Genomic DNA, 21,235 nt, shown 5'->3' with positions numbered 1-21,235 from the left:
ATTTGAAATGCAGACTTTGATGGAATGGTCTGCGGGCGTCACATTGCATTTGCAGAGCCCCTGATGTGCCTAAACAGTAGAACCCCCCCCACAAGTGACCCCATTTTGGAAACTAGACCCCCCCAAGGAACTTATCTAGATGCATAGTGAGCATTTATAACCCCCAGGTGCTTCACAGAAGTTTATAACGCAGAGCCGTGAAAATAAAAATTAATTTTTCTTTCCTCAAAAAAGATGTTTTAGCAAGCAATTTTTTATTTTCACAAGGGTAACAGGAGAAATTGGACCCCAATATTTGTTGCCCAGTTTGTTGTGAGTACGCTGATACCCCATATGTGGGGGTAAACCACTGTTTGGGCACACGTCAGGGCTCGGAAGGGAAGTAGTGACATTTGAAATGCAGACTTTGATGGAATGGTCTGCGGGCGTCACATTGCATTTGCAGAGTCCCTGATGTGCCTAAACAGTAGAAACACCCCACAAGTGACCCCATTTTGGAAACTAGACCCCCCAAGGAACTTATCTAGATGTGTGATGAGCACTTTCAACCCCCAAGTGCTTCACAGAAGTTTATAACGCAGAGCCGTGAAAATAAAAAATAATTGTTCTTTCCTCAAAAATTATGTTTTAGCAAGTAATTTTTTATTTTTGCAAGGGTAACAGGAGAAATTGGACCCCAACAGTTGTTGCCCAGTTTTTCCTGAGTACGCTGGTACCCCATATGTGGGGGTAAACCACTGTTTGGGCGCACGTCGGGGCTTGGAAGGGAGGGAGCACCATTTGACTTTTTGAACGCAAGATTGGCTGGAATCAATGGTGGCGCCATGTTGCGTTTGGAGACCCCTGATGTGCCTAAACAGTGGAAACCCCTCAATTCTAACTTCAACACTAACCCAACACACCCCTAATCCTAATCCCAACTGTAGCCATAACCCTAATCACAACCCTAACCCCAATACACCCGTAACCCTAATTCCAACCCTAATCCTAACCCTAATCCCAACCCTAACCACAATCCCAACCCTAACCACAAATGTAACCCCAACACACCCCTAAACCTATCCGTATCTCTAACCACAAGCCTAATCTTAACCCTATTTCCAACCCTAGCACTAATTCCAACCCTAACTCTAATTCCAACCCTAACCCTAAGGCTATGTGCCCACGTTGCGGATTCGTGTGAGATTTTTCCGCACGATTTTTGAAAAATCTGCAGGTAAAAGGCACTGCGTTTTACCTATGGATTTACAGCGGATTTCCCGTGTTTTTTTGTGCGGATTTCACCTGCGGATTCCTATTGAGGAACAGATGTAAAACGCTGCGGAATCCGCACAAAGAATTGACATGCTGCGGAAAATACAACGCAGCGTTTCTGCACGGAATTTTCCGCACCATGGGCACAGCGGATTTGGTTTTCCATAGGTGTACATGGTACTGTAAACCTGATGGAAAACTGCTACGAATTCGCAGCGGCCAATCCGCTGCGGATCCGCGGCCAATCCGCTGCAGATCCGCGGCCAATCCGCTGTGGATCCACAGCCAAATCCGCACTGTGTGCACATTCCATAACCCTAACCCTAACTCTACCCCTAGTTCTAACCCTAGTGGAAAAAGAAAAAAATATATTTTCTTTATTTTATTATTGTCCCTACCTATGGGGGTGATAAAGGGGGGGGTTAATTTATTATTTTTTTATTTAGATCGCTGTGATAGGTTCTATCACAGCGATCAAAATGTACTTGTAACGAATCTGCCGGCCGGCAGATTCGGCGGGCGCACTACTCATGCGCCCGCCATTTTGGAAGATGGCGGCGCCCATGGAGAAGACGCATGGACACCGGGAGCCTCGGTAAGTATAAGGGGGTGGAGATCGGGGCACGGGGGGGCGTCGGAGCACGGGGGGTGGCATAGGAGCACGGGGGGAGTGGACAGGAGGACGGGGGAGAGGAGCACAAGACCGAGGGGAGTGGAGCACAGATCGGTGGCTTGGGGGGGCGATCGGTGGGGTGGGGTGGGGGGGTCACATAAGTGTTTCCAGCCATGGCCGATGCTATTGCAGCATCGGCCATGGCTGGATTGTAATATTTCACCAGTTTTTCAGGTGAAATATTACAAATCGCTCTGATTGGCAGTTTCACTTTCAACAGCCAATCAGAGCGATCGTAGCCACGGGGGGGATGAAGCCACCCCCCCTGGGCTGAAGTACCACTCCCCCTGTCCCTGCAGATCGGGTGAAATTGGAGTTAACCCTTTCACCCGATCTGCAGGGACGTGATCATTCCATGACGCCACATAGGCGTCATGGGTCGGATTGGCACAGGTTTTCATGACGCCTACGTGGCGTCATGGGTCGGGAAAGGGTTAATTAACCCCTACAGCCATAATATCCCACATTCTGTACCCCATGTGTCCAGCCTTTCTGCCTCATGTATTTCCATATTACCCCCATAGTCATCCATAATATAATGCATCCCATAGTCATAGCCCCATAGTGGTATAATGCAGCCCATAATATAATGCTAAAAGTAAAAAAAAAAAAAAAGTTATTTAAAAAAAATTAAATCTCCCCCCTTTAGCCCCATTCAAAATGAAACAAACAAAAAATCAAACCTACACATATTTGGTATCGCTGCGTTCAGAATCGCCCGATCTATCAATTAAAAAAAAAAAAAGGATTAACCTCATCACTAAACGGCATAGCGAGAAAAAAAAGTCAAAATGCCAGAATTAAGGTTTTTTTTGTCGCTGCGACATTGCATTAAAATGCAATAATGGGCGATCAAAAGAACGTATCTGCACCGAAATGGTATCATTAAAAACACCAGCTCGGCACACAAAAAATAAGCCCTCACCTGACCCCAGATCACGAAAAATGGAGACGCTACGGGTAAAGGAATATGGTGCAATTTATTTTTTTTTACAATCTTTGGAATTTTTTTCACCACTTCAATAAAAAATAACCTAGACATGTTTGGTGTCTATGAACTCGTAATGATATGGAGAATCATAAAGGCAGGTCAGTTTTAGCATTTGGTGAACATGGTAAATAGAAGTCCAAAAAACCTTGTGAGATAGCGCTTTTTTTTTTTTTGGCAATTTCACCACACTTGCAATTTATTTCCCGTTTTTTGAGTACATGATATAGTAAAATTAATGGTGTCGTTCAAAAGTACAACTCGTCCCGCAAAAAACAAGCCCTCACACGGCATATTGACGGAAAACTAAAAAAGTTATGGCTCAGGGAAGAAGGGGAGCTATAAACGCAAAAATGAAAAGGGCCAAGGTCTTGAAGGGGTTAATGGCCTATTTAGGCTATGAGTATACGTTGCGGATTTTGCTGCGGACCCTCCGGAGTTTACAGTACCTTGTAAACCTATGGAAAACAAAATCCGAAGTGCACATGCTGCGGAAGCGCAGCGTTGTTTATTCCGCAGCAGGTCAATTTTTTGAGCGGATTCCGACGCGGTTTAAACCTTCTCCATAATAGGAATCTGCACAAAATCCGCAGGTTAAACGAGGTGCTTTTTACCTGCGGAATTCTCAAACCAGGTGCGGAAAAATCCGCAGAGGTTCCATCGACCTGTGCACATAGGCTGAAGTCGCCTATCTCCGGGAGTCCCGCCCACTCAGTCACGTGCCTGTGCTGTCATTGGCTGCCCGTCCTGTCACTCCTATCCTGTGTTTCCTACTAACTGACCAGGAAGAGCTGTGGTCGTTACCCGTCGTCCCCGCAGGATGGAGGCGCCTCCAGCTGTCGTGGTCTCCGGTCCTGTCCCCACACCACGCTGTGTGTAAGCAGAAGGCGCCATGTGGGAGCAGTATCAGTACGCGGCCTTACCTCCCACAATAGAGGGACCAGCAGCATCGCAGGCTGCAAAGTCAGGTAATGTGTCCTGTGCCGGGAGTAATGGGCATTTAGGAGGGCGCCATACAGGAGCCCTGAGAGTCAGGTAATGTGTCCTGTGCCGGGAGTAATGGGCATTTAGGAGGGAGCCATACAGGAGCCATGAGAGTCAGGTAATGTGTCCTGTGCCGGGAGTAATGGGCAGCTAGGAGGGCGCCATACAGGAGCCCTGAGCAAACGGGGCCACAGGTGCACATTGCCCCTATAGGGGCCCTCTATCTGGGGGTCTCCTGGAGAGCTTCTGTCACAGCGCTGCCATGTCTACTGTGTCTGTAATGCAGCCAGCGCTGCTCATCTGACGCCACAATGAATGCTCTCCTGCGTGGGTCCCTCTGCCGCCTCTGACCGTTCAGGAGGTGGTCGGGGAGACTTACTACAAAGTCTAATCCGTCCTAGGAACAAAAATAAACCTGTGTGTGAAGGCGGCTGGAGGCTGGAGGTGCATTCCTGTACAGCATGTGCGCTAAATGGCTGATGGTTGTGGATCCCACCTACCCTAAGGTGTCACCGTCAATATCTTTATTTATTCACTACATGGTGGCCCGATTCTAACGCTTCGGGTATCCTAGAATATGTATGTAGTTTATTGATGAAGTTTTCAGAATAATGCAATTTATACACAGGATTCGGCCAGCCGGGCGCGACCATAGAGAAGCGTGGTTCAAATAACGCACCAATTCGCGGCCGGACTGCACCTGTCGCTGATTGTTCGCGGCCGGCCATGTAGTATATAGCACAGCAACGTAGTATATAGCACAGCCCACATAGCATGTAACACAGCCACGTAGTTTATAACAGCCCACGTAGTATATAGCACAGCCGCGTAGTGTATTGCACAGCCCACGTAGTGTATTGCCCAGCCACGTAGTATATTGCACAGAGATGTAGTATATAGCAATGTGGGCATCATATTCCTGTTAAAAAAATAATTAAAATAAAAAATAGTTATATACTCACCTTCCGTTGGCTCCTGGTTCCAGGCGAAGCGTTTACCGATGCTCCTCGCGCGCTCCGGTCCCAAGAGTGCATTGCGGTCTCTCGAGATGATGACGTAGCGGTCTCGCGAGACCGCTACGTCATCATCTCGCGAGAACGCAATGCATGAAGCAGTCACCGGAGCATCGTGAGGAGCGGGAAAGGCCTGTTCTGGATCCGAGGGGCCGACGGACGGTGAGTATATACGGTAACTATTTTTTATTATTTTTAACATTAGATGTTTTTACTATTGATGCTGCATAGGCAGCATCAATAGTAAAAAGTTGGTCACACAGGGTTAATAGCGGCGTTAACGGAGTGCGTTACACCGTGGCATAACGTGGTCCGTTAGCGCGGCCATTAACCTTGTGTGAGCGCTGACTGGAGGGGAGTATGGAGCGGGCACTGACTGCTGGGAGTAAGGAGCGGCCATTTTGCCGCCGGACTGTGCCCGTCGCTGATTGGTTGCGGCAAAACAGCCACGACCAATCAGCGACTTGGGATTTCCGTGACAGACAGGAGGACAGACAGAAAGACGGAAGTGACCCTTAGACAATTATATAGTAGATAAACCAATAGTTCACATGAAAATCAGCAACTTTGTAATATATCTTATCAGAGAAGTCTGATTGTTCTTTATCAATCTTCAGTCAGTGAAGACTTTCCCATTACTGAGAGAGGAGATGGCGGCTGCTACTGATGAGTCTATGTAGGAGGAGCTCTGTCCCTAGCTCCTCCCTCCTGTCATACATAGACTCATCAGTAGCAGCCTCCATATATTACAAAGTTGCTGATTTTCATATTGATTTTTGAAATGAAAATTAAAACTACGTGACTCTTTATATTGTACCTTCCAGTGTATTTTGTCATTGTACCTGAGTGCTTCCTCCAAACGCCGCTGTTTTACTGATTCAGAAACTGTTTTTGTCTTCTAATAAGGGATCATGCAAACATCGGTGGATATCAGGCCAATCACGACCATAGCATGGCGGCTTCATGTATTTCTATGAGGCTGACGCTCTCGAGTCGGGAGATCTGTGGTCAGTCCGAGATTGGACCGATTTGCACTGATGTCTGAATGATTCCATGTATGCAAATTTTCCCTTCAACCATATCTATCTATCTATCTATCTATCTATCTATCTATCTATCTATCTATCTATCTATCTATCTATCTATCTATCTATCTATCTATATATATATATATATATAGCATCGTGATAACTCGCTAATCCCGCCCCCTGCACAGTAGCTCCGCCCCCCACACATCACCACACAGTCCCTCCCCTCCCCCCACCCTATTACCACACACAATCCCGCCCCCCCACCACATTACCCCACACAATCCTGCCCCCCCACCACATCACCACACATAATCCCGCCCCCCCACCACATTACCACACATAATCCCGCCCCCTCCACAGTAGCTCCGCCCCCCACCCTATCACCACACACAATCCCGCCCCCACCACATTACCACACATAATCCCACCACATCACCACACATAATCCCGCCCCCACCACCTTACCACACAATCCCACCCCCCACCACATTACCACACATAATCCCGCCCCCCCCCCACCAAATTACCACACATAATCTCGCCTCCCACCACATTACCACACAATCCCACCACATTACCACACATAATCCCGCCCCCCACCACATTACCACACATAATCCCGCCCCCCACCACATTACCACACATAATCCCGCCCCCCCACCACATTACCACACATAATCTTGCCCCCCCACCACATTACCACACATAATCCTGCCCCCCACCATATTACCACACATAATCCCGCCCCCCCCACATTACCACACGAGGCTCCGTCCCCACACATTACCACACGAGGCTCCGTTCCCCCACATTACCACACGAGGCTCCGTACCCACACATTACCACACGAGGCTCCGTACCCACACATTACCACACGAGGCTCCGTACCCACACATTACCACACGAGGCTCCGTACCCACACATTACCACACGAGGCTCCGTACCCACACATTACCACACGAGGCTCCGTACCCACACATTACCACACGAGGCTCCGTACCCACACATAATCCTGCCCCCCACCATATTACCACACATAATCCCGCCCCCCCCCCCCCACATTACCACATGAGGCTCCGTCCCCACACATTACCACACGAGGCTCCGTCCCCACACATTACCACACGAGGCTCCGTTCCCCCACATTACCACACGAGGCTCCGTACCCACACATTACCACACGAGGCTCCGTTCCCCCACATTACGACACGAGGCTCCGTTCCCCCACATTACCACACGAGGCTCCGTACCCACACATTACCACACGAGGCTCCGTACCCACACATTACCACACGAGGCTCCGTCCCCACACATTACCACACATAATCCTGCCCCCCACCATATTACCACACACAATCCCGCCCCCCCCACACACACACACACGCACACACACACATTACCACACGAGGCTCCGTCCCCACACATTACCACACGAGGCTCCGTCCCCACACATTACCACACGAGGCTCTGTCCCCACACATTACCATACGAATCCAGTTTGCTTTTGAGTACTTACATGCTCATGTAGCTTTCTTAAAGACAAATCCAGCAATACCTTTATCATGGCATTACTGAGAAATCCACATTTGGGTTGATATGAAAATGAGGCTAAGGGGCTATACTAGATCTGAAGTCTCTGTCACTCCAGCTCTATGCCTCGTCCTGCACTGCCACCTTCTGCTTGAGGCTAAGGAGCTGTCAGTCAAGCAGGGGGAGGCAGTGCTGGGCGGAAAATAGAGCTGGCGTGACAGAGGCTTCAGATCCACACAGCCCTTCAGCCACACTCGCATGTCAGATCAATCACTGATTCCTCAGTAATGGAGGAGCAGACTGGCCATGTAAAGGTACTGATGGATTTGTCTGTGAAAGAGCTACACGTGCATTTAGTGTGAAATCCTGCTGACAGATTCCATATAAGAACTGGGCCTGTCTTGCACTAATGTAAGTGAAAAAGATAGCCTCACACATTTGCTCTGCTATTTTCTGCTTCAGGTGAATAGAGAGAGCTCACATACATGACAACCTCTTTTTTGCATTGGTGCAGGACAGGGACCATTTCTTGAAATACGAGCAGATTCCTGAGGTGCAAGTGCAGTTTAAGAATAAAAAGCATTTAAATTGGGTACCCAAAAAAGGGGTTCCCCACTGTGGCTGTCGCATTGAATGACTTGAGCACAGTTTGGGATGGATTTCTTTGTGTCTTCTATTATGGGTAAATCAGAAACAGACAGAAATGTTGCATGGTCTTGTGGAATAAAAGGCATTTTTGTACTCGATACCATAAGACTCCTGCGTGGATGTAACAGCGTAATTCCGTGGAGAAGAAATTGACTGCATGACTTACCGGTAATTATTGCTGGCTCCTGTAATGTTTCGGCAGAGGCATGAAGCCATTATAGGAGCCACATCTCGAGAAGCTCTTGCCGTACGGTTTATTAATAGAGTTTAGGAGGCGTTAGTATGATGCAGATGCTCATTCTTGTGTAGATATAGGTGTAATTGGAACAACTTGCTTCTCCACAGATCCTTCTAACTCATGGTTGACGTGGTGCTGTCACATTTGGATTACCTGCCTTTCATTTGTAGTTCTTCTCATCACCTTCCCCATATCCATCTGGTGGCTCCTTAAGGTAAAGCAAACCAGGGTCTTAACCGGAGCAGAACTGCATCTGTTCTATGCCAGCACCCTCATGGCGTGGGAACAATCTCTGACTTGTTACACTTAGTTTGTAAATATGCAAATGTTTTCTTTCTCACAGACTGAAGACAGATCCCTTTCCTCAAGGACAGGTTTAGGAGTCTACACATCAGAAAGTGACATGTAGCAATATAAACTCAATTGTGTTATAATAATGTTATATTATGAAAATGTCAGCAGTGTTATAGGCAATAGACTTCTATCAATAAATCCTCATCATTTGTTGTGGTGCTTTCTGATAAAATTTGGTTACATTTCTCTAAATTTCTAATGTTGCGTTTGGATCAAAGCAGCGGTCCGCGGAGTTGTGTTGAGCTCAGTTACAGGGAATCTGTCACCCCATTTTAGGCCTATAAGCTAAGGCCACCCGGTCCGAGTCCGGTGACTCCCATCTTCATATGATGATGTCCTCTTCCTTGCTTCCTCCCGCAGCTCCGGCGCAGGTGTACTTTATTTGTCCTGTTGAGGGCAGAGCAAAGTACTGCAGTGCGCAGGCAATGGGCCTCTCTGACTTTTCCCGGCGCCTGCGCACTGCAGTACTTTGCCCTCAACAGGACAGGGCAGATAAAGTACGCCTGCGCAGGAGCCGCGGCAGAAAGCAAAGAAGAGGACGTCATCATATGAAGATGGGAGGCACCGGACACGGACCTACAACGCCCATCGGACCGGACCGCATCGGGACCGCCCATGGGTGAGTATAATCTAACTAGTTTTTCTTACCTTTCAGGATACATCGGAGGCTTATCTACAGCATTACAGAATGCTGTAGATAAGCCCCTGATGGCGGTGGCCTTAGCTTAGAGGCCTAAAATGGGGTGACAGATCCCTTTAAAGCAGCGGTTCTCAACCTGGGGGTCGCGACCCCGAGGGGGGTCGAACGACCAAAACACAGGGGTCGCCACCTCTCTCACCTCCCCGTCCACCTTCCCCCGTATGCCTGGACTGCTAGCTTTACTCCCGGCATAGCTTTGGGATCCCCGCAGGAAAATGAATCGATCGCGCATCGGATCTAGGGAGATACCAACTTCCGACGTCCCCCCTTCTTGTTTGGTGCAGCCAGGACAGAGCCGGAATCTGTGGCACGTATCTGGCAACCAGGCAACGGAATCCAGGGATGCAGGAAGAACGCGGCTGCCGGCATCGGTAATCGGCTTGAAGGGCTGCGGAAGAGCACGCCATAAAGGAGCCGTTCGGTACCCAGCAGTCATCCGCCGCCATCACTGTGTTACAGTGTGCCCCCGGACAGACACCTCCCCCATCCCCTCCGGAGTAACAAGTAAGACTCCCAGACATTGGGAACCTACCAGTTATTTTTGTGGCTCAATAACTGGTCATTTAAAGCAGAATGTCCTATTTTATACTTTTAGGCCATGTTCACACAGTGCGTTTTTTACCGCGGAACCGCAGCAATGTACCCTATGGAAAACAGGAACCACTGTGCACATGATCCTGAATTTAAAAAAAAAAGCCGCGCTGAATAGCTGCGGGAAAAAAGAAGGAGCATGTCACTTCTTTGCCCGAAACAGCAGCGGTTCTGCACCCATAGACCTCCATTGTGAGGTCAAACCCGCAGTAAAACCCGCAGATCAAAAATATATCTGCGGGTTTTATTGCGGTTTGTGGTGCAGTGCAGGGAAGCGGCCGGAAGTGCTTGGGCGGAGAGACATGGAGGCATACCGTCGCATGGGGATCGTGTCGGCCGTTTGATTGATTTGGTATGTGTGTGTGCGTGTCCCCATGCGACGCTAGTGCCACCATTGTGCTAAGTCGCCGTATGGGACTACTACTCCCATCCGGTATTAGGATGGGAGAGTTGTCCCTGTGTCCGGCGACTTAGCACAGTTGTAAAGTTACACAAAACACACACAATACACATACATGACACACAGTACAGTACATATAACACAGAGTATATACTCACCAACAGCACACTTGTAGGCGAAGCCCTCGATCCTCCAGGAAAAAAATCCCAAAATAAAAAATCAAATTCATACTCCCTGTCCGCAGAATCCATAAAACGAGTGTCCCACGCCGATTGGCTGCTCTCCGGCGATACACTGCCAGGAGCGAAGCTCCTAGCAGTGTATCGCGTACTGTTCCGGAGTTCAATGGCTCCGGCGTCTCGGTTAACGGCAGTACAGCTGCGTTGAACTTTCCCACGCAGCACTGCCGTTAAGCGAGAGTGCCGGGGTCAATGACCGCCGGTAAACTCGCTCGCGCATGTGCAGTGACACACCGACAGGAACTATGGCTCCTGTCAGTGTGTTGCTGCAGCCGTGGAGAGCAGACATATCTCTGGATGTGTCTGTTCTCCATGGAAGATCTTCGTGGGATACGTGATACGTGTCACTTAAATATGTGATACGTGGCACTGAAATACGTGGCACTGAAATACGTGGCACTGAAATACGTGGCACTGAAATACGTGGCACTGAAATACGTGGCACTGAAATACGTGGCACTGAAATACGTGGCACTGAAATACGTGGCACTGAAATACGTGGCACTGAAATACGTGGCACTGAAATACGTGGCACTGAAATACGTGGCACTGAAATACGTGGCACTGAAATACGTGGCACTGAAATACGTGGCACTGAAATACGTGGCACTGAAATACGTGATACGTGGCACTTAAATATGTGGCACTGAAATATGTGGCACTGAAATACGTGATACGTGGCACTTAAATATGTGGCACTGAAATACGTGGCACTGAAATACGTGGCACTGAAATACGTGAAAATTACAGTTTTAAAGTAGCCACCAAAATTATTTTTTGGGTTGGGGGTCACCGCAACATGAGGAACTGTATTGCGGGGTCACGGCATTAGAAAGGTTGAGAACCACTGCTTTAAAGGGACTCTGCTTGAACGGACATTCTGTGCTGACAAAGTCCAGACGCTCGGTGCATCACGGCGGGGTCAAACATTTAGGTGCACCTTCCCATCTGCTTGTTTTCCTTATCCCCCTTCTTTGATTTATAGTTCTGGCTTCATAGAGCCAGAAAAGGGCAGAGAGAGATGGAAAGAAGTAGATGGGAAGGTGTACTTAAATGATTGGCCCCACAATGATGCACTGAGAGTCCGTACTTAGTTTGAACAGTCGTTCTGTGCTGTCACTCAATCGGAAATTCACTCTAGAAAATGTCTCCTGTTACAAGTTCATCCTCTGAGTAGTCCTCCTCACACATTCGGCCTCTGGATGTGGGCATTGAATTACATTCCCTGAACAGAATGTCCTTGGCAGCTTTCTGTGGTGGCCCCTCTGACAACCCTGCCAGCAACAATGGAGTGTCTGAGATCCAGAGAGAGACCCTGGCTGCCGCCTGAGCATCCTTCTCCGACAGGGACTATATGTCAGATGCGTTATGATAGAGGGTGCGGTGGTTCTAGGGATGACAATCTGGAGCCATGGAGGGAAGAGACAGGCCCTCTATGGCAATCGTGACCACCAGAGCCCTCCTATGATTGCCTGGAAAGTATCACGTGCAGTCAAAAACCTAGATAGGCCTCAATGACGCTTATAAGGTGTTCTTGTGTCCTCTGCCTTCTTGTAGCAACCCCTCCATATCATGCAAAATATGAAAACGTGATGCAGATAATTAGCCACCACTGTTTTGTCTCTCCGACCTGCCATTCCTGCCTTTTAGCATTTAAAAATAAAAAATATTGTACGCAGCCATTTATGTATATTATATACTAGCTTGTAATGAAGGCCAAGCTAGAGTACATATGGTCACATTTGTTCTGGGACATTATAACAAAAAAATCTATGTTGGGAAAAGTGTATATATTGGGTATGAATATACACAGTAAGGCCGGCGTCACACTGGCGAGTTTTACGGACGTAAGAGCGCAGAAACTACGTCCGTAAAACTCGCATTACATACGGCACAATTATTCTCAATGGGGCTGCTCCTATTAGCCGTATATTACGGTTCAGTATTATACGGCGTTCTACGGCCGTACAAAATCGCAGCATGCTGCGTTTGTCACCGTATTGCGCAAAAAAATCGCCAATGAAAGTCTATGGGGGCGAGAAAAATACGGATTCCACACGGACCAGCAGTGTGACTTGCGAGAAATACGCAGCGGTGTTAGTGAAAAGTCGGTAATTCAATTGCCGGCTTTTCATTTCTCCTGCACAAACCCGACAGGATATGAGACATGGTTTACATACAGTAAACCATCTCATATCCCCTTTTTTTTTGGCATATTCCACACTACTAATGTTAGTAGTATGTATGTGCAAAATTTCAGCGCTGTAGCTGCTGAAATAAAGGGTTAAATGGCGGAAAAAATTGGCGTGGGCTCCCGCGCAATTTTCTCCGCCAGAGCGGTAAAGCCAGTGACTGAGGGCAGATATTAATAGCCAGGAGAGGGTCCATGGTTATTGGCCCCCCCGTGGCTAAAAACATCTGCCCCCAGCCACCCCAGAAAAGGCACATCTGGAAGATGCGCCTATTCTGGCACTTGGCCACTCTCTTCCCACTCCCTGTAGCGGTGGGATATGGGGTAATGAAGGGTTAATGCCACCTTGCTATTGGAAGGTGACATTAAGCCAGATTAATAATGGAGAGGGTCAATGATGACACCTATCCATTATTAATCCAATTGTTTGAAAGGGTTAAAAAAACACACACACACACATGATTTAAAAGTATTTTAATGAAATAAACACAGCGGTTGTTGTAATAATTTATTGTTCTCTCAATCCATCAGGAACACCCTCGCTTGGAAAAATAATAAACGCACAAGATACATACCTTCTGGTGAACCGTCTCGTCCCACGAAGTAATCCATCTGAAGGGGTTAACTAATATTACAGGCAGGAGCCCTGCTAAATGCAGCTGTGCTCCGTGCCTGTAATCCCCGGCGAATGAATGAAATGTAGGTCATTGACCTACATTTCCTTCAGTCGCGGTGTTGCGCCCCCTGGTGGATGTCCTCATATGACCTGGAGCGTGGGAAAAAGTTCCCAGGCTGCAGTTCATGAGAACATCCAGCAGAGGGCGCCTCACCGCGACTGAAGGAAATGTAGGTCAATGACCTACATTTCATTCATTCGCCGGGGATTACAGGCACGGAGCACAGCTGCATTTAGCAGGGCTCCTGCCTGTAATATTAGTTAACCCCTTCAGATGGATTACATCGTGGGACGAGACGGTTCACCAGAAGGTATGTATCTTGTGCGTTTATTATTTTTCCAAGCGAGGGTGTTCCTGATGGATTGAGAAAACAATAAATTATTACAACAACCGCTGTGTTTATTTCATTAAAATACTTTTAAATCATGTGTGTGTGTGTGTTTTTTAACCCTTTCCAACAATTGGATTAATAATGGATAGGTGTCATAATTGACGCCTCTCCATTATTAATCTGGCTTAATGTCACCTTCCAATAGCAAGGTGGCATTAACCCTTCATTACCCCATATCCCACCGCTACAGGGAGTGGGAAGAGAGTGGCCAAGTGCCAGAATAGGCGCATCTTCCAGATGTGCCTTTTCTGGGGTGGCTGGGGGCAGATGTTTTTAGCCACGGGGGGCCAATAACCATGGACCCTCTCCTGGCTATTAATATCTGCCCTCAGTCACTGGCTTTACCATTCTGGCGGAGAAAATTGCGCGGGAGCCCACGCCAATTTTTTCCGCCATTTAACCCTTTATTTCAGTAGCTACAGCGCTGAAATTTTGCACATACACACTACTAACAGTAGTGTGGAATATGCAAAAAAAGGGGATATGAGATGGTTTACTGTATGTAAACCATGTCTCATATCCTGTCGGGTTTGTGCAGGAGAAATGAGAAGCCGGCAATTGAATTACCGGCTTTTAACACATATCGCGCTGAATGAAATCTAAATACAGAATATATATATGTGTCTCAATGACATATATATATATATATATATATATATATATATATATATATATATATATATATATATATATATATATATATATATATATATATATATATATATATATATATATATATATATATATATATATATATATATATATATATATATATATATGTGTGTGTGTTTTCCCGAACATTTGAGCACATAAATCCATTAGATGTCGGTTTTGCAAGCCTGCGCGAAAATCTCGCAGTACGGATGCCATACGGATTACATACGGAGGATGCCATGCGCAAAATACGCTGACACACCCTGCCTACGGATCAATATTTTGGGAACATTTCTCCGTATTACGGCCGTAGTACGGACGTATAATACGTGGCGTATTGTCTTACGCCCAGTGTGAGGCCGGCCTAAAGTGTGAGGATTATACTGTGCTGTAAAGTTTGTGTTAGTTAAAGTAATATATATAATAGGAAAAAATAAAGTAAAAGTTAAGTTTTTAATTTAAAAAAAAAAATAGGTCTTGTTTTGGTACTACATTAAAGGGCTAGTTAGTCCCATTTTCTGTCTTCAGGGCACGTTTTCCTAGCCTCCTGTCTTTCTGATTGCTGGGGGTTGTGGGTCTGCCTGATTGAGCTTTTCCAAACGTATATTTCATGGGTATCTACAGGTGTATGGGAGAAAGTGGGGGAAATAGCTGTTGAACAAATGAGTGTTGAGCCCGCGACCTTCTACAATTGATGTGCGTCTTAATAGCCACAATGGCATTCTATCCTAACAATAGAGAACGTTAATTTAGCATTTGGCATAATTTTATTTCAACAGATCGTTCCAGATTATGAGAGGGTAGTGACATTCCGCCTTGGTCGGGTACGACCACCCAAAGGTCCTGGACTTGTCCTGCTGCTCCCTCTCATTGACCAATTTCAGAGAATAGACATGAGAACAAGAGCATTCAGCATACAGCAGTGTAAGGTGAGAACTCCAGGATTATTTCTGTTTGAATACCAATATGTAGAAATTGGTCCCAATTCATCAAAGCTTTTACGCTAGGATTCTGGCATACAAAGTTTTGAAAAGTCGCAAAATTTTGTTGCAATGTAAGATTGTACTCAAATTTTGTGACTTAATGGTCCCACGCCATTTACGCTCAGATAAAGCAGGTGGCACTGTATGAGGCGTGGCAACCCTTGCCCGTCAAATTCATGACCAGCGTCAGCATTCCTTACTCCACAAATCTTACTCAAGTCCCCGACTGGACTAAGATTTGCAGCAATGTGTACACGACTTTTTAGACGTTCTAGATCCATGAAGAGGCATGCCTCCTTATCAAGACTGGCTGACAAAACACCAGTCTTGATCAATGGGACCGTTATCTTTAATACTCATATACACATATAAATTGGAAAAACAGATTAATTAAACCTAAAGAAAAATTTCCCCAATGGGATCATGAAATGTTTTAGAAATTAGAAAGTAAAGGCAGTTGTATAAAACCAAGAGGAAATCCCTAAAAAGTGTTACTTAAACAGAGGGGTGCATTATTTGTATGACTTTTCTGTACACAAACAATTATATACCTTATTTCAGACTATAAGATGCACCGGACCATAAGAAGAAAAATATGAAAAAAAACATGTAATAAGATGGGGGTCCTTCTTAGGCCGGGGTCACACTTGCGAGTGCCATGCGAGAAACTCGCCCATCAATACCCAGCACTGCTGCCGGCACTCGGAACATGAGCGTTCATCTGCATAGAAATACATGCAGCCGCACGCTACGGTCCCGAGTGCCGGTGGCAGTGCTGGGTATTGATGCGAGAGACTCACCCAAGTTTCTCGCATGGCACTCGCAAGTGTGACCCCGGCCTTATAGTCTGAATTTTAAGGTGCCTTACCTGGGGGTTGGTGGTGAAGCTGGGTTACAGGAGGCCTGATCCCTACCTCAGGAACCCGGCAGTGGAAGAAGTGGAGCAATGCTGTGGGCACTGAATGGGAGAAGTGGGTGCCCCAGTGGTGTGATGCTGCGGGCCTTGTGTCGGCGGTGAGGCAGAGCGAGGCTTTGCTTTCCTGACAGCCAGTTTCTTGAAGCTGTGGGCCAGCGCAGGCACAGACTGGCATCTCAGGGCTAGTGCAGACTCCATGGGCTTCAGGAAAATGGCCGTCAGAGGCAGCACATGCGCAGACTGGGGTCTCAGCCGGGCTGAGATCCCAGTTTGCGCATGTGCTACCTCTGGCGGCCCATGGCTTCAGGAAAATGGCCGCTGGGAAAGCAATGCACTCTGCTCTGCCTCACTGCCGACATTGGGCCCGCAGCATCGTACTGCTTCTGCCTCATCCAGCCTCTTGAGGAAGGGACCCTGCCTACTGTGAACCCGCTCCAACACACCACCCATTATCCCCCCCCCCCCCCCCCCCAAATTGGGAAGGGGGGGGGTGCGTCTTATAGTTTGAAAAATATGTTTCTTAGAAAGGAGATGAAGAGAAAATGTGTTTAGCTTGTGTTGGTTATTTAAAAAAACGAGGATTAAATACAGAACTGTGAACATTTCAGGGCTCTCAAACAGACATGCAAAAAATCATCATACATGTGTTTTAGAATTGTAGATTTGAATGACTTTAGATGATGCAGAGATTCTTATATTTTCAGGTAAAGTCTCGGGATGATGTGCCGGTATCTGTAGGAGCTGATGTCCAGTTTAGAGTATGTGATCCTATACTGTCTGTGCTGTCTGTCCAGGACCTTAATCTTGTTATCCAGAACTCTGCAGAAAACCTGCTGGCGCAGAGCTTAGGCCGCAAGTACCTCAGAGAGATCTATGGTGACCGTATGAGACTTGGAGAACATTTTAAGGTTAGTTGATGTGAAAACTAAAATACATTTATTATCCTTACCAATCAAGAATTTGCTGAATATGCTAAATTTACAAGATGCGGAACGTCCTCCAGATCAATAACTTTATTATTTAATTCTAAAAGTATATAGTGTATATGTGAAAGCAATGTAATCAGCATTAAGGCATTTGGTTCCCAAAGTGGCCATAGCCTTCACACTAAGGTCGGTCAAACTCACAGATTTTATGGAGGGCGGCTCGACCATGTTTGGCCAATGTTGTGGGGTGATATGGGTCATGTGGATATTCCACATGCTATATCCTTTTTTCTGAAGACAGATCAGCCATCAGTGGTGATGTGCAGTAACTGTGTAGTTCCTCTCCCCACTATTAATATAAGCACACTCAGCCAAACCAAGCGTGCATGTATATTGAAAGGTAAGAGGAGGGAGAATTGTTCTGCTGCAGTTTAACGCAAGTCTTAAATCTAAGCGAGCTGAGGGAAAACGTGTCCAGCATCAATAGGACTAAGTGCAGGAAAATGCTTTTGGTTTTCTCTATTCTCAGTCCTGACGTTGGCCACCTTCTTACTCTGCTTGCTTAAATAGACCGTGAACTGGAGTGTGGTGTGTGAATCTGACCGCCCTCCTATGGCAATGAAATCTAAGCTAACTGCTCTCTTTCCCCTCTCTGCTGTGCGGACGTTGGTATGACAAGTGCGGCTGATTTTTAGCACCACTGTAAATCCACAGCTGTATGGAGCAGCCATGTTGCTAAACGACTTGTGCTCAGGAATTGCAAACACAATAATTTGTGCTTAAAAATATCCAGAATTTTTCTTCTGACGTCTGGTCCCATGTTTTCTAGGAGGACATAAATGAGCAGGTGAAGCAGTTTGGAGTTTTTGTAGAGTGCGTGGAGCTCCGAGTAGAAACTGTCCCACGACCTCAAGAAGAGCATGTGAATGTTCCCCTCTTCCCCCAAGTTGTAAATCCCAATGGTGGATTAGAGCAACTGATCATGCAGGTTGTGTCAATGGCCAAGGAGGTTTCAGCTACAGATGAACAGCCATCTACAGGTGTGACGGTTCTTGGGTATTTCTATATGTTCTACTATAATGTGTGTTATATATGTAATTCCCTGATCGGGGAATAAGCTAGATAAGAACATTGGGGTGATGTATAGAATCGGCACAGTTGTTTGGAAGCAAATCTTAGTTTACAAATTTGAGGAGAGAGTCCTCCATAGTTAACCCCATCATACTTGTCAATCCCATTCAATGTTGCAGCCTGACATTTCCTAATTTTCCCGCTGTTCATTCTAATTCTTCAGTTAAGTGCTTTCTAAAATTCCTATCTCTATATTATGTTCCTACTTTTCATCTCGTTGAGTCTTTGTACTCTCTGTACCTGTAGATATTTCTTTATTTTCCTCCTCTGTTGAGAGCTCTGTGTAGGTCAAACCAACAGATGGGTGATGAGCTGCAATCTCAGGACAACCACTTTTAGGATGTTTTATTAATTCACTATAAAACTGTAGTAATAACTCTATAAGGGTAGGTTCACACTAGTTGTTTTTTCAGCAGCAAAACCTGACCTCTTGGCAGGAAAGAAGCTGCAGAAAAAAGCATGTTTTCCTTGTTTTTTGTGCTGTTTTTGCTGTGGGTTTGGCATGCTAGTTTTGTCTCTTGTGCATGCTGATAAAGTTTAGTGTTGGGGAAAAAAGTCCTAGTCTATGGAATCAGTTTTTGGCACAAAAAATCAGTTAAACCTGACAACTGCGTTTTTGGTGCAAAAAATTTTTTCCAGCGATTTTTAACCACCCATTCATTTCAATGGGTGAAAAACGCTGAAAGAAGTGACATGCTCCATTGTGCAGAAAAACATGCAAAGCACAAAATACTGATGACAAAAAAAACAGTGTGTGTACATGAGGTTTCTGAAATCTCATAGACTTTGCTGGCACTGGAAAATGCAGCTGAAAATTTGCATTAAAAGAAACGCTGCAAAAACACTGCATAGTGTGAATTTAGCCTATAGATTAATTCAAGTTGTTTTGTTGCTGTTCCAGATCTCTCATTACAAGAGATGATGTCACGATTGGAGGGAATCTTGTCCGAATCATTGGTATCTGATATTGGGTCTTCATATCAGCTGTATGTGATCGAAAAAGATGGCATGAGAACTGCATGTTTCCTTGATTTAACCACAGGTAGATACATTGACCGTCAGGAGGTTCTTCTGCCTGTGCTGTGCAGACTGTTTTCTCATTTCTACATCACTTTCCACCATTTCTATCTTCCTTCCTGCAGGGTCTGGGCTTTCTGGAATGGGAGTCCTCTCTAGTCCCCCTGATGTTACCTTAGAAGTTAAAGAAGCAGATCTCCTTTCTCTCATTAAGGGTGATTTAAGTCCCATGACTGCTTACACAACAGGTCGCTTACGTGTCACAGGAAATCTACACACTGCTATGCAACTAGAGAAAGTCCTACCCAAAATAATGGGTTCCTGATGCATTTTCAAAGTTTTGGGGGGTTTTTATTGATTTTTTTTTTTTCATGTGGAATAGTTATTTATAAAGTACATTATTTATTATACTTGTATAGCGCCATTAATTAATCTTCACTGTCCCATTGGGGCTCACAATGTAAGTCCCTATCAGTTAATCTTTAGAGTGTGGGGGAAAACAACAGTAACCGGAGGAAACCCACACAAACTCTGGGAGAACAAAAAACTCTTTGCAGATGTGTGTGGATTAATCTATGGTATTTTAGCATTGATTTGTTATTTTATATATTTTTTTATTTTTTTTGGACATAACATTGATATTGACAAGATATCAAGCAAATATATACAGTGCCTACAAGTAGTATTCAACCCCCTGCAGATTTAGCAGGTTTACACATTTGGAATTAACTTGGCATTGTGACATTTGGACTGTAGAGCAGCCTGGAAGTGTGAAATGCACTGCAGCAAAAAAGAATGTTATTTCTTTGTTTATTTTTTTTTTTTAAATTGTGAAAAGTCTTTTCAGAGGGTCATTTATTATTCAACCCCTCAACCCACCAGAATTCTGTTTGGTTCCCCTAAAGTATTAAGAAGTAGTTCAGGCACAAAGAACAATGAGCTTCACATGTTTGGATTAATTATCTCTTTTTCCAGCCTTTTCTGACTATTTAAGACGCTCCCCAAACTTGTGAACAGCACTCATACATGGTCAACTTGGGAAAGACAAAGGAGCATTCCAAGGCCATCAGAGACAAGATCGTGGAGGGTCACAAGGCTGGCAAGGGGTACAAAACCCTTTCCAAGGAGTTGGGCCTACCTGTCTCCACTGTTGGGAGCATCATCCGGAAGTGGAAGGCTTATGGAACTACTGTTAGCCTTCCACGGCCTGGACAGCCTTTGAAAGTTTCCTCCCGTGCCGAGGCCAGGCTTGTCCGAAGAGTCAAGGCTAACCCAAGGACAACAAGGAAGGAGCTCCAGGAAGATCTCATGGCAGTGGGGACATTGGTTTCAGTCAATACCATAAGTAACGTACTCCACCGCAATGGTCTCCGTTCCAGACGAGCCCGTAAGGTACCTTTACTTTCAAAGCGTCATGTCAAGGCTCGTCTACAGTTTGCTCATGATCACTTGGAGGACTCTGAGACTGACTGGTTCAAGGTTCTCTGGTCTGATGAGACCAAGATCGAGATCTTTGGTGCCAACCACACACGTGACGTTTGGAGACTGGATGGCACTGCATACGACCCCAAGAATACCATCCCTACAGTCAAGCATGGTGGTGGCAGCATCATGCTGTGGGGCTGTTTCTCAGCCAAGGGGCCTGGCCATCTGGTCCGCATCCATGGGAAGATGGATAGCACGGCCTACCTGGAGATTTTGGCCAA

General features: G+C 46.1%; 1 protein-coding gene across 1 annotated transcript; it reads left to right on the top strand.

Annotated features, from left to right (window-relative positions):
- Positions 1-3,667: 3,667 nt before the first annotated feature.
- STOML1 (stomatin like 1) lies at positions 3,668-20,029 on the top strand. The gene is made up of 7 exons (XM_077264010.1): positions 3,668-3,883; positions 8,467-8,573; positions 15,336-15,485; positions 17,160-17,363; positions 18,211-18,421; positions 19,414-19,554; positions 19,655-20,029. Exons 1-7 carry the CDS (start codon positions 3,808-3,810, stop codon positions 19,852-19,854), a joined length of 1,089 nt encoding a protein of 362 aa, XP_077120125.1. The 5' UTR covers positions 3,668-3,807; the 3' UTR covers positions 19,855-20,029.
- The last annotated feature ends 1,206 nt before the right edge of the window (positions 20,030-21,235 follow it).

Source organism: Ranitomeya variabilis, chromosome 5 (assembly GCF_051348905.1).
Source record: "Ranitomeya variabilis isolate aRanVar5 chromosome 5, aRanVar5.hap1, whole genome shotgun sequence".
Classification (NCBI taxonomy): Eukaryota; Metazoa; Chordata; class Amphibia; order Anura; family Dendrobatidae; genus Ranitomeya; species Ranitomeya variabilis.
Note: the sequence above shows the minus strand (reverse complement) of the source record. Positions and strands in the feature narration are given on the sequence as shown.